Here is a 12,994-nt window from a genome sequence, read left to right as displayed (position 1 = left end):
AGAGATCACGAAAGCAGATCTCATATTAACTCATTCTTTGAAGCTGGGGTGTTAGGTTCTGCTGTGGTCCTTTGGCAGTGACACATCCACAGAAAGAAATAAATTTCCTGCTCTACATAAATACATACAAAACTTGAGTTATTTTATGAGAGAGGAAAGTGTATATAGCCATTATGCTGCTCTTGTCACTTCTACACCATTACTTTGGTTACAAGAATGGAAAGCAGTTGCAGGAAAAAAAAAAGACTCTATGATTTTAAAAAAAATCCCCAAATGTGACTTGGGCCACATCTACGGAAATTGCCTGAAATGTCTTTTCCTTTCCTGCCAGAAGTTTGCAGAGATCAATGGCTACCCAGTAGAATCTTCTGGGGAGCTTTGAAAAATGCTGGTATCGAGGCTCTATCCCTGAGCAATTATATCCGAATCCTGGTGAGTGGGATGCAGGCATAATAAAGTTCCCCAGGTAATAATTCCAGTGTGTGGCAAGGCTGAGGACCCCTGGCTTCCATTTCCAAGCTAATAACCACGGGATTTGGGGCATATAACGTTGTCTGAGTTTTAGGTATACAAATTTAAGGCCTTGGTTTGATACATTTATATATTGCAATATGATTACCACTGTTAGTTAATACCTCCATCATGTCACATAATTATTATTTCTTTTTCCGTGGTGGGAACAATTAAGATCTAGTCTCTTAGCAACTTTGAAGTTTATAATTCAGTATTGTTGACTATAATTACTCTTCTCTGCATTAGATTTCCAGAACTTATTTATCTTTTCGCTGCAAGTTTGTACCCTGAAACATCTCCTCCCTAACTCCCCCACCCACGAGCCCCTGGTAACCAGCATTCTAGTCTCTTTTTATGAGTTTGGTTTTTTTACATTCCACATACAAGCAATATCACACAGCATTTGTCTTTCTCTGTCTGACTTATCTCACTCAGCATAACGTCTTCAAGGTCTATCCATGTGGACACCTAAGGATTTTATTTTATTATTATTATTTCTAAAGACTTTACTTACTTATTTGAGAGAGAGAGAGAGAACAGACAGACACAGGCAGGGGGAGGGGCAGAGGGAGAGGGAGAAGCAGGTTCCGCATTGACCAGGGAGCCCGACACGGGGCTCAATCCCAGGACCCTGGGATCATGACCGGAGCCGAAGGTAGACGCTTAACTGACTGAGGCAGCCAGGCGCCCCACACCCATGGATTTTAACAACAGAAACCTAATGCTCAATTCTGAGTTCTAATCTTGCCTTATTTACTGTGTGACATAGGCCCAGTGCTTGACTTCTCTGTTTCTCACGCCTCCGTTTGAAACACAGCCCGCCACACAGTTGTTAGGAATCAGTTGCTGGCAGGACCATAGCTATCCTGATGCGTCTGCCAGATTTGAGCTCCAGACTCCATCCTAGCAGCCTTTAGTAGATGAGGATGACTCAGCCAAGGAGGGAATCAGACCCTCCACTGAGAAATGCATATGTCGGCAAACGGCTGCCAACTCTCCTCCCTTGTTTTTCAGGAAAGAGGCAAGAAACCTTCCGAGTTCATGGGTCATTTTCAAACCATTCTAATAAGAGGCCGTGTAGCCGGGTGGTTAGGAACTTGGACTGTAAAGCCAGACTGAGCTCACATCCCCGCTCTGCCACTTGCTAGCTGGCTGACCTTGAGCTTGTCGCTTTAACCTCTGAAAGGTCTCAGCTTCCTCATCTGTGAAACGGGAATTGTCATACCCAGAGGTTGTGCTGGGGATGAAATGAGCACATCATCTATACATGGTGCTTGGCACAGTGCCTAGCCTGTAGCACATGCACTGTTCCCACTGCGGATGCTCTGGGGTGGCTGGGCGCTTCACCAGCAGTGCAGCCTCTGTTCTAACCTCTCCCAGTTTCCAAGACCCAAAGCTCGGCTGTGGGGAAGGACCGATGGGTCCACCCCCTCTGCCTCCTGCCTGCCCATCACGACGGCCGGGGAGGGACCTCACCTCCAGGATGTTGTATCGAGAGTTGTCACAGTAGTCGCGGACACCGATCTCAGTGCCCATGTACCAGCCGCTGAAGGGGCAGGCGCTGAACTCCAGGCCGCCAATCTCCAGCAGCATGTTGGACACAGCGGGGAGGCCGTACCACTTCAGGCCCAGATCCTTGAACCACTCAAACCTGCGGAGAGCGACACGGCCCAGCTCGCAATGGGGCAGGAGTCTCTCAGGCAGACTGGTGGGCGGGGCAGCCAGAGTCTGGGGGTGTGGAAAGGCCAGCAGCCTCCTGGGACTTGCTATGTCGGCATCTGACCCCTGGGCCCCACTTCAGACCTGTGGGATCTCAGGCTCCATAGCCGGGTCCGATGATATGCATTTTTAACGTGTCTCCCAGGTGATGTGGAGGAACATGCAAGCCTGGGAGCTGCTGCGCTGGGCAGCTATTGATCTCCCAAACCCACTCTGAAAGTTAATCCAGGAGGAAGGGAAGGAAGGGAGTCTTGCCAAATGCTTTCCTACCTCAGGGACTTTGCACAGCAGTTCCTTCCTCCTGGGAGCTTCTCTCTTCCTTCTGTGTCTGTCCAGCCCTTACCCAACCTTTAATTCTCAGCTAAAATGCTGCTTACTCTGGGAAGTCCTCCCTGATGCTCAGTTTAGGTTGGGTCAGGTGGCTTGATGACTCTGGGCACCATAAAATTTCTTCTGTAGCACTTTATTGGAATTAAGCGGTTATTTGGGCAATAGTATGTTTAAATTCTCCTTCTTGGGACCGAAAACACCGTGGAGGCAGAGACCAACTCAGCTACAAAGGCTTGCATAATGGCGGGCCCAGAGCAGGAATCATAAACCATGTTGAAGGAACGCATTAATGAATGTAGGCCAGGTTTCACCAGGAAGACCGGGTGAGTTCCCAGATACTGGGTAGTGTATGAAGCCTCGGGACACTTGTTCCCTCTCCAGGGCTGGGACGAGGGTGAAGTCAGTAAGGCTCTAGCCTTGGGTGCAAAATTTAAGGGGGCTCCAACAAACCCAGTAATTAAGACCAGTACTAATTTTCATTTATGTTATATTCTAAATTTACTCCGTGTTTTCCAAACAAAATCAATGCAAAAAAAAAAAAAATCCACACAAACAAACCATCAAAACTTTAAAGGAAGACAGGTCCCACCTCACAGGTGCATGACTCACCTTGCATGCTTCACCTGAATCTCAGCCCTCCACTGGATCCTGTCTTTATTTAAAATTTTCATGTAAAAAAGTTTTAAATTAAATTTTGATAAAATTTTTTGACATACAAATTAATTTTGATAAAAAGATTGCATTAAAAATAATATCTGTCTGGATTATTGAGCTCCCCCCCACCCCATTTTGCCTCCAAGGTCAGTGTCTCACTATGGGTTTCCTTCACTCTCAAAGTTTGAATTCTGCTCGTGCTGCTGGCCCAGCCCTTGCAGTTCCTTCCTGGCTCCAAATTCCTTCTGGACTTGACCCACATCAGGTCACGTAGTTTTAAACAGCTCTATTTTAAAATGAGTGCCCACGACAAGACAAGAGGTGCTTCTGCCTTTCTGGAAAGCTGGACAAAGGCTGGAGAAAGGGCAGGTCCTGGCTGATTGCGTAGGAGTGGGGTGAGAAGGGAGATTATGGTTCTGAAGAGATGGTCATCCCCTGGCTGGCCAAGGAGGACTTACTGCTTGGAGGGGGGTGTCCACTGTGAGCAAGGAAGCAAGACCTCCTTTCAGCCTCTGTCTGGGCTGGAGGGAGAGCCAGGGGGTTTAGGGAGAGGCAGAGCGGGGCACTGGGTGAATCCCACCCCTGCCAGCCCCCCCAGTTCCTCTTACTTGGGGTGCCTGATGGGCACTTCCAACACCAGCTCTGGAGGGATCTGGAAGAGCTCAGGGTCGTTGCCATTGGCCTGGAGCAGGAGTGGTAGGACATCGAAGCGGCCCCTTGGGGGTTTCCAGCCCTGCTGCATGCAGATCTGCAACCAGAAGTGACCGTTCACGCCACTACCACTGCTACCGTGCCCCAGACCCTCCAGACACTGGGGCAGCAGGAGAAGGCGCAGAGATCCCAGTGCAAGCCGGCAGGCAGCACCTTCCTCTGGAGGCTCTGGGCCACACTGTTCTTGTCCACCGGGAACTCCCAGAGGGCAAGCGCAGAATCTGACTGTTGTAGCTATAACACCCTTGAGCACAGGGTCTGGTGCGGAATCTGTTGTATCTATAACACCCTTGAGCACAGGGTCTGGCACGTCCTAGGTACTTGCTCTGGAACTGTGTGCATCGGGTACCCTGAGATAGAAAGAAAACCTGGGGCGCCTGAGTGGCTCAGTCGTTAAGCGTCTGCCTTTGGCTCAGGTCATGATCTCAGGGTCCTGGGATTGAGCCCCGCATCGGGCTCCCTGCTTGGCGGGAAGCCTGCTTCTCCCTTTCACACTCCGCCTGCTTGTGTTCCCTCTCTCGCTGTGTCTCTCTCTGTCAAATAAATAAAAATCTTAAAAAAAAAAAAGAAAAAAGAAAACCTACCACATTTGACAAGGACGGAATTATTAGAATTTGTGCATAAATGCATCAATCAGAGCAGCTGTCCAATTGAAATATAAAGCAAGCCAATAGGTAATTGAAAACTTTTTAGTAGCTACATTGAAATTTTTTTTAATTTTTATTTTTTTAAAGATTTTATTTATTTGAGAGAGAGGGAGAGGGAGAGGGAGAAGCAGACTCCCTGCTGAGCAGGGAGCGTGACGTGGGGCTCGATCCCAGGATCCTGAGATCATGACCTGAACCAAAAGCCAGATGCTTAACCGACTGAGCCACCCAGGTGCCCCTTTACTAGCTACATTTAAAAAAGTAAAAAAAAAAGCCCAACCAAAAAGCAGGTGAAACAATTTAAATAATATGTTCATTTTAAATAATATATTTTAATTTCAATAATATTTGATTATCAGTTACTAATCATCATAATTATAATATTTATTATAGTGATATTAACTTATTAATATTATATTAAAGTATTGATAGCAACATATTTAACATTAAAGTTAAATATGTAATATGGTTATCCAATAAATATGTCAAATATACAATATATAACAGAATTAAATAATTTTTTTAATTTTTTTATTGTTGTCAGAATTAAATAATTAAATGTATTAATCATTAATGTCATAATAAATTATTAAATACATTAATATTACTATAATAAAAGATACTGAACCTAAATGTTAATACATTTATTAACTCAATAGGTGTATTAATTTTTAATAAACATAATAGAGTAGTCTAACATTATCTACAGTATTATTTCAGTATGTAATCAAGATAAAAATTATTAATGAGGTACTTTCCACTCTCTGTTTTGTTCTCAGTCTTCGAGATCCGGTGTGTATATTTACACTTCGGACACACCTCAGTTTGGATTTTTCCAGGGCTCACTAGCCACCCACCCATGGCTGCCACGCTGGACAGAGCAAAGCAAGAGGGTTTCAAAAGATCCAGTTACGTGGTTATGTTTGGGGTGATTCTTTCTGTGGTGTCAGTAGGAAGAGGAAGCACGAAATCAGGGGCTTAGGAGAGAACATGTGCTGTTAGCGAGGTTTCTGGAGACAGAAGCAGAGGAGGAGGCCAGGAGGACAAGGTCAGCCAACTATGCAGTTAGCGCTCAGCCAAGTGGAGCCGAGAGTCTGGCTGAGTCGAAATCGGCACAGGTGCAACTCCTGGTCGCCCTGGTTACAGCCCCTTCTTCTCGATAATAACATTTTAATAAGAAAAGCCACATGCAAATGAAGTCAGCAGTAATGAGGGACCGGAGCAACGCTTGATCTTGCCAGCTCTGTCCTGAGGGGTGGCGTTTGAGGAAAGAACAGAGATGAATCTCAGCTGGGGATGAGTGGGTGATAAATAAGAGGGGTGCCGGGCTGTGTGCCCGAGATCATTCTAGGCATGGGTCCTGCCCACAGTGTCTCCTACGGGCACAGGTGCTGTTAAGCTACCGTGCATCACCTATGCTACCTGTCTGCATCCCCACGGATGGGAGATGGTGGTGTTTGCTTTCCTGGTGGCTTTTATGAACTGACTCGGGCTGCCAGAAACTGTGATCGTCTTGGTACAATGCAGAGACGAGCCCATCCAAAGAGAGGCTGGATTGCTAGAACTGGGTGATCGGATGAAGGAATGATAGGAGTCTGCTGTATTACCCAACTCAGAGCAGGTATACTTGTCAGCTTCTCTCCTGCTGGTGGGAGGCAGGAGATTTGGACTGCACTTCCAGCTTTCTCTGTGCTCATTTAGTGGCCTTGGATAACTCACTGGGCTCTGGTGAGACTCAGTCTACTCATCTATGAAGTGGGACAACAGTTCCTATCATGAGAGCTGGGGGAGGTAATGGCTGCAGATGACCAAATGGCCAGCTGGAAGGGAACCAGCCGGACTGGGGGCAGCCAAAAGGAACAGGAGGTCCAGAGAGGAGTCCATGGTGCCCCTTCTGGCTGCTTTCCCTATGATGATAACATTAAAGTAAGAGATGGCTGTGGATAAAGCCAGTTGGGGGGACTGAGAGCCCAGGCGAGGGCCAGGGGGGCACACACCTCTGTGAATTCCACATTGGCTGGGTCCCCAAGGATGGAGCCGTCGGGCTGCTTGTAGCCGGCGTAGCGGATGAGCTGAGAGTTCCAGACTCGGAAATCATGCTTGCCGTCAGTCCTCTGCGGAAATATGGTGATGGCCGACCTGTGGCAGAGAGAGGGGGACGTGCGGTGTCAGGGCGGGGCTTGCACCTTGCGGACCTATTGGAAAGGGCGTCACCCAGGCCACCCAGTGCGTGAGGCTCAGGGTGGATGACCTCTGTGCCAAGGTCCTCAAGGGACCACGGAGCCGCTGTTGGAAGGGAGGGACCATGCCCTGTCCCCACACTGGAGCATTGGTCTGAGGAAGGGTGGAGGATGGGAGGCCCCACGCCAGCCCACCGAACAACAGAGATTGCTGCTCTAACGGGAAGCTCTTAAACCCCCTTGACTTGGGCCAGTTTCCTAGGGGTTCTTCGGCAGCAGGTGACCTCCAGGGAAACAACATGGGATCCTCCTTCCCTCTAAGAGCCCACCACTGATTCCCAGTTCCAGTCTTGCTCTTACTGCCATCCTTAACTTCTCGCCCCACCTGCGCCCACTCCCAGTACCATACAGAAGTCTACACACTTAACAGCTAAGAAGAAATCTTACTGCTTCCTTCGTACTCACATTTATTTACTTTAAATGAAAACTGGAGATCGCCACTGGCCTCGCCTCCCTAAACAGGCAACTAGAGAGCGTATACCGTTATTACATTGCAGGAAGGTGCTGTGGTTTGCTGAAGGCACCTAGCTGGGGCCCAGTTCGCTCTGCTAACAGGGAGGTCAGCAGCGTTAGAGAGGTGTTAAGGATGTCTTCTCACCGAACTGAGACTTTCTCTTTGGCATCATTAGAAGGATTGAAAACAATGGAAAGGAGAATGACTTCTTTACAACGTGGTTCAATGTGATCTCCTACCAGGAGCTCCGGCCACCCCGCTCATCAGTGCCAACCGTGGGCTCAATCCCAGGCTAGGGGAGCCACCACCCTGGCTTGTGTCCGCATGAGGATCACACGGCAGGTCCAGCCCATTGCTTGCAGATCTTCTCCTCTACACATTCTGCCCCTGGAACTTGGCCCTGCTGCCCATGTTGGCAGGAATCCCTCTCTGCTGTCATGTACCCAAATTCAAGGCCTGACTCAGATTCACTTCCTCCACAAAGCATCCCCTGTCTCATCTGTTCCCAGGGCCACCTTCTTTCTGAGCACCTGTGGGTCTCACCGGTTGTGCAAGACTGTATCATATTTAATACTGCAGGGTGACTGCCCCCTCGCCCATTATTGCCTTGTAATAGCACCATTTAGAAACTACCAGAACAGCCCATAAGCTCCTTGAGGGCTGAGACCTTGACTGGGCCCTCCTTTGACGCTCAGGATATACAGGAGGGTTCTTTGATGTTCTCCGAGGGGTAAGGTCTTTCAGGAAAAGATGGAAAGACCAATTCCCCAAGCAGGCTCTAGGCTTATATTACAGGCCCCTTCCCTACTGGTGGGCTCAGCTGGAACAGTGTTTCCTTCTCAAGGAAGGGACACAGCCAAGAAAACCCACGCTTAATGCAAGCAAGCCACTATGGGGATGAGCTCAGTGCAGCCTGGGGTTTGTGGGAATGAATCTCCCTACAGTGGCGCACACGGCCCCACTGTGGGGCTGGTCCTCAGTGGTTGGGACCAGATGCCGGGGCAGAACCAATGGATGGCACAGGATTGACAAGTAGACCTGCCTGGCTGCAGGGCCCCAGCTGTTTCCTTCCAGGTGCAACTTGCCAGCATGGAAGCCACCAGCCCACACCGGTGCCTCCCTGCCTTGGCCTCCTTCCCGGGGCTTTGTTCTTTGTTCGGGGCAAGAGGAATCCAAGGTGTGGCTTGGCTTGGTGGAACCTGAAGGAGCTGTGTCCACAGCGGCAGGAAGAGACATTGCCTTTGAAACCCAGGAAAATTCTAAGGCAGCTCCAGGCCACACAATAGGAGCTGGTACAAGCTGATTACCGTAGCCACTGGGATTTTCCCAGTCCTGGGAATGGGACACACTCCTTCCTGCCCCCTCCATGGGTTGATACTGAACTGTGGGTTGAACGTGATATTGGCCGCTATGGCTTTGCAAACCACGCAAGAGTCTGTTTCTCCCAGAGGAGACAGGACATGGCAGGTAGAAAAAAGCAGCCAGCCCTCCTCTCCCCGAGAGGAAAGGGGGAGCATTTCCTCAGCAGGTGAGCCAACTCCAGACCCTAAGGATCAACGCTTTGGGGACATTAGACTCCCCTCCCGCAAGCTGGCAGGCTCACCTGAGGTTCCCTTTGTTGGTGGCATACTTGATGTGGTTGCATATGTAGTTGAACATCCCATGAGCCGTGGTGCAGTCGCGGGCATCGAACACCTGCCAGGGGTACATGGTGAGAACGGTGCCTTCTCCTCCCCTCCTCGGCTCTCCCAGTGTGGCCTGCCCAGGCGGGGAGAACCTGGAGCCCACTCCACTGCTGCCCCACTTGGGGAGAGAGCCCTCCACTAATGAGACCTAGGCTGGGTTTTATAGTGTTTTTTTTTTTTTTTCCCCTATCCTTATAACCACAGTCATCAAACCAGGAAAAATCCCCTGAAAGCAGGCATGGCGTGTAGGTGCATGTGGTTACAGGATGATGAGTGAAGAAGGGACTTTAGTGGGCTGGATGGATTTCCTGCTAGGTTACTAGGGATCAGGGATTTAAAAACAAAACAAATAACAACCAAACAAAACCCCCTTGAACTTGATAATGAATCTATTTCCAACTTCAAACTACTCCCCAGGGGACAGAGAATCGAATGCTTTCAGGGAGTAGGCAGATAGTATAAATAAGCAAAGCGAGTAGGTGGAAGACAAAAGGGAGTGGTGGGGTCTGTGGTAAACTGGAGAGCATAAACCTTACCAAGAGACATGCAAGTTCCTTTTTAAACAGCACTGTGTTGGCTCAGTGAGACATGACTATAAGGCAGATTCAGTCATGATCTGAGAATCTGGGACCCCATGACCACTATCTGATATCTCACCATGCCTTCCGGATGCCCTTGGAAAGAGCTGACCCTTTGTAAGGCTCATCCCTCCCCACCCACCAAAGAGCCTTACCGCCTACCTGCAGCTTGGACCACTGGATCCTGCCAACGCAGCGGGACGCGTTCCGCCAGGCGTGCTTCGCCCCATAGATGAGCTCCGTGTCTTTGAGCTGGTAGGTGCCGCTGGTTTCGATCTCTTTGTTCACCTCTTCCAGCCTCTCTGTGTGGGCTTTGGAGCCAAATCTGAGTGAGGAAGGACAGGACATGGGATTGTCACCTTCTCTCCTGAATTAGGGGTCAGTGGAAGGAGCGAGCCTTCCAGGAGGGCAGAAGCCACAGCAAGTCTGAGTTGGTATGTGGCCACAATAGTTCAAGCATAAGCAGACGGCAAACTCAAATGCCCACAAAGGTCCGGTAGTGACTGAACTGGCTGGGTGGGGACTGTGGCCGGTGGGTGAGCTTGTGCCCGGTTCAAAGGGGGGCAGCTAACACTCTGCTCCTGCCAGTTGTCATCTTGTAGGAATGGGGGCCCAGGGCTGCCAGGTCTCCTTTCAAGAGAAACTGGAAATCTGATTTTTATTTTAATGTTATTTATCTATTTATTTATTTTTAAAGATTTTATTTTTAAGTAATCTCTACAGCTACTGTGGGGCTCGAACTCACAACCCCGAGATCAAGAGTCATGTGCCTCACCAGCTGAGCCAGCCAGGTGGTCCTGGAAACAGATTTTTTTTTTTAAAAGATTTTACTTATTTATTTGAGAGTGAGTGAACACAAGCAGGGGGAGCAGCAGAGGGAGAGAGAGAAGCAGGCTTCCCACTGAGCAGGGAGCCCGATGCAGGGCTCAATCCCAGGACCCTGGGATCATGACCGGAGCTGAAAGCAGACGTTCAACCGACGGAGCCACCCAGGTGCCCCTGGAAATCTGATTTTTAAAGACAACTCTTCCTGGGGTTTTCTGCAGCTGTATAATATTCCATGACTTGGAAAATACCACTGCTTACTTACACATTCTCCTGTTGAGGGAGCTGAGGTGGTTTCAGATGGCTCTTTGATTTTCATTTTTTTTCCTGTTATAACAATATCTCAGTGAACATTTTTATGTATGTCTTCTGGTGAACAATTGTGAGAGTTTCTTTAGGGTAGTATGCCTAGACACGGAATTGCTTGCGATGTTTCAAATTTAAGCAACACTTTGCAGGCCAAACAGAGACATTTCTGGGGGCCAGATTTAGCCCTTGGGCCACCAGTTTTCAACCTGTGTGTATGGAGGGCAGAGCCCTCATGCTTAGGTCTTGGTTCAACTGTCATAGAGTTGGAGCTGAAGTCTTTGTCCCAGTACTTGGTAATTCACCCTGGGTCCCCAGAGTCAACACACACTTGCCTTTTAATTGACGAGTAGTACTGATCGATGAACTCTTTGGCAAGAGGGAAGAGCTGTTCTTTTGTGCGGACATCTTCAGGCCTTCGTATTTGCTGAGAAGGGAGCATAATGGAGCCCATACAGATGTGCTCGGTGCATCCTGTTTCCTGGAGGGAAAAGAGAGAGTTGGATGATCACTTGGTTTTAGCACAAGTGGGGCTGTGGACCTGGATCTGACATTTGTCGTAGAGTTTACCTGGCCTTTAATTCCCAAATAGGATTTCTCAAGTACCAGCTTCAAATCACTGGATGATTTGACCATCATAGGATGGTGGTCATCAATCAAGGTAAGGATCGACAGGCAGTGTTTTCAGGTTCTGAAAGTGTTTGCTCTACTCAACTAGGGGAAGAGGGCCTTTCTGACTGGCATTCGCTGGGAATCAGACTCATTGGTACTGAATCCCCAAATAATTTTTTTGATCCCATGTTGATCTAGAAGGAACTTGTAGGTGGTTGTAGTAGCTCATTCGAACACATCTCTGGGACATTGACTGCAAAAAAAATAGCCCCAATTCTTCTCTGCCCTATATTCACACCCTTTGCAATGTGACAGCTGACCCCTCAGATGCCTGCAGACGCTTGAGATCAACTGAGACCAACAGAACCACTGAGCCAATCTGTGGACTTTTGAAAAATAATAAATGGTTGCTGTTTTTAAGCCACTGAGTTTCAGAGATATTTGTTACACAGCAATACCTAACCAATACAATGTTCTTCCAAGAGGCTCACTTTCAACAAAATGTAAAGCAACATGTTGATTGGCTGGCTATTAAAAATATGACATAAAAGTTGGGCGCCTGGGTGGCTCAGTTGGTTAAGCGACTGCCTTCGGCTCAGGTCATGATCCTGGAGTCCCGGGATCGAGTCCCACATTGGGCTCCCTGCTCAGCGGGGAGTCTGCTTCTCCCTCTGACCCTCTTCCCTCTCGTGCTCTCTATCTCTCATTCTCTCTCAAATAAATAAATAAAATCTTTAAAAAAAAATAAAAATAAAAATATGACATAAAAGTTTAGCTGAGATACAGTGAAAACAAGGAAGGGCTTGTTCAATATTTCATCAGTGCTCTGGTTGCGAGAGACAGAGAAAACGTGTTCAGAACCAGCAACTCCTCCACTTTTGGGTTCTTTTGGGTTCACGGTACACAAATAAAAAGTATTTCCATGAGTGAATAAGTAGCCACCAGCAGTTCTCAAGTGGGAGTGGATTTCCCACTTTTGGGTTCTTTTGGGTTCAAGGTACACAAATAAAAAGTATTCCCAAGAGTGAATAAGTAGCCACCAGCAGTTCTCAAATGGGAGTGGATTTCCCACCCAGGGGACACTGAGTGATATCTGGAGACATTTTTGGTTGTCACAATTTCAGGGGGGTGACAGATATCTCGTGGGTATAGGCCAGGAGTGATGCTAAACACCACACAGGGCACAGGGCAGTCCCCACAACAAAGACTTAGCCAACACCAAACATGGTTAGTGTGAGGTTGGTCTACATCCTGCTGGGATACTCACCAGGGTGCTCTTAAGGTGAAGGGTGTCAGTGAGGACCACGTCGGTCTCCCAGTTCTTGACCTTGAGGAAGCGGGGGCACTTGGAGGGGCTGCCATTCTTTGTGGGAGACTGTTTTCCCGAGGCAGGGGGCTGGAGGAGAGAAGGAAGGATGGGACATTAGACAGGGTCCTGAGGACACTGGAAAACTGCCTCCACTGGGGTGGGGAGCAAAGTTGCTTTTCCTAGAATCTGCCAGAGTCACCAAGTATCTGCACAGAGTGAAGGACTCATTCTCCCAGGGTAACACATGCTAACCAGGGAACCTGGTGCCTCTGCCTATGCTGAAGGAGACACCGTGGAAAAGCCTTTTGTGTTCTGTTCTGCAGGGAGGGGCCTCTCAAAGGTGGCCTCTCTGGTGTCTAGCAAAGGTCCTAGCATAGAGCAGGGATTCACTGAATGTCTGTTGAGTGAGTA

General features: G+C 48.5%; 1 protein-coding gene across 1 annotated transcript in view; it reads right to left on the bottom strand.

Moving 5' to 3' along the window:
- Nucleotides 1-12,994, bottom strand: part of NOS1 (nitric oxide synthase 1) — an 80,304-nt gene that overhangs the window by 37,182 nt on the left and 30,128 nt on the right. The window contains exons 3-9 of the mRNA XM_028116601.2: nucleotides 12,542-12,670; nucleotides 10,998-11,143; nucleotides 9,694-9,856; nucleotides 8,872-8,963; nucleotides 6,572-6,713; nucleotides 3,825-3,964; nucleotides 1,990-2,164 (exon numbers count right to left, since the gene is read on the bottom strand). Of these exons, the coding sequence (XP_027972402.1) occupies nucleotides 1,990-2,164; nucleotides 3,825-3,964; nucleotides 6,572-6,713; nucleotides 8,872-8,963; nucleotides 9,694-9,856; nucleotides 10,998-11,143; nucleotides 12,542-12,670 (987 nt within the window). The remainder of the gene's footprint in view (nucleotides 1-1,989; nucleotides 2,165-3,824; nucleotides 3,965-6,571; nucleotides 6,714-8,871; nucleotides 8,964-9,693; nucleotides 9,857-10,997; nucleotides 11,144-12,541; nucleotides 12,671-12,994) is intronic.

Source organism: Eumetopias jubatus, unplaced genomic scaffold (genome assembly GCF_037043125.1).
Source record: "Eumetopias jubatus isolate StellerSeaLion01/CBP00866 unplaced genomic scaffold, mEumJub1_p1.0 scaffold_16, whole genome shotgun sequence".
Taxonomy (NCBI): domain Eukaryota; kingdom Metazoa; phylum Chordata; class Mammalia; order Carnivora; family Otariidae; genus Eumetopias; species Eumetopias jubatus.
This window is presented reverse-complemented; position numbering and strand designations above follow the sequence as displayed.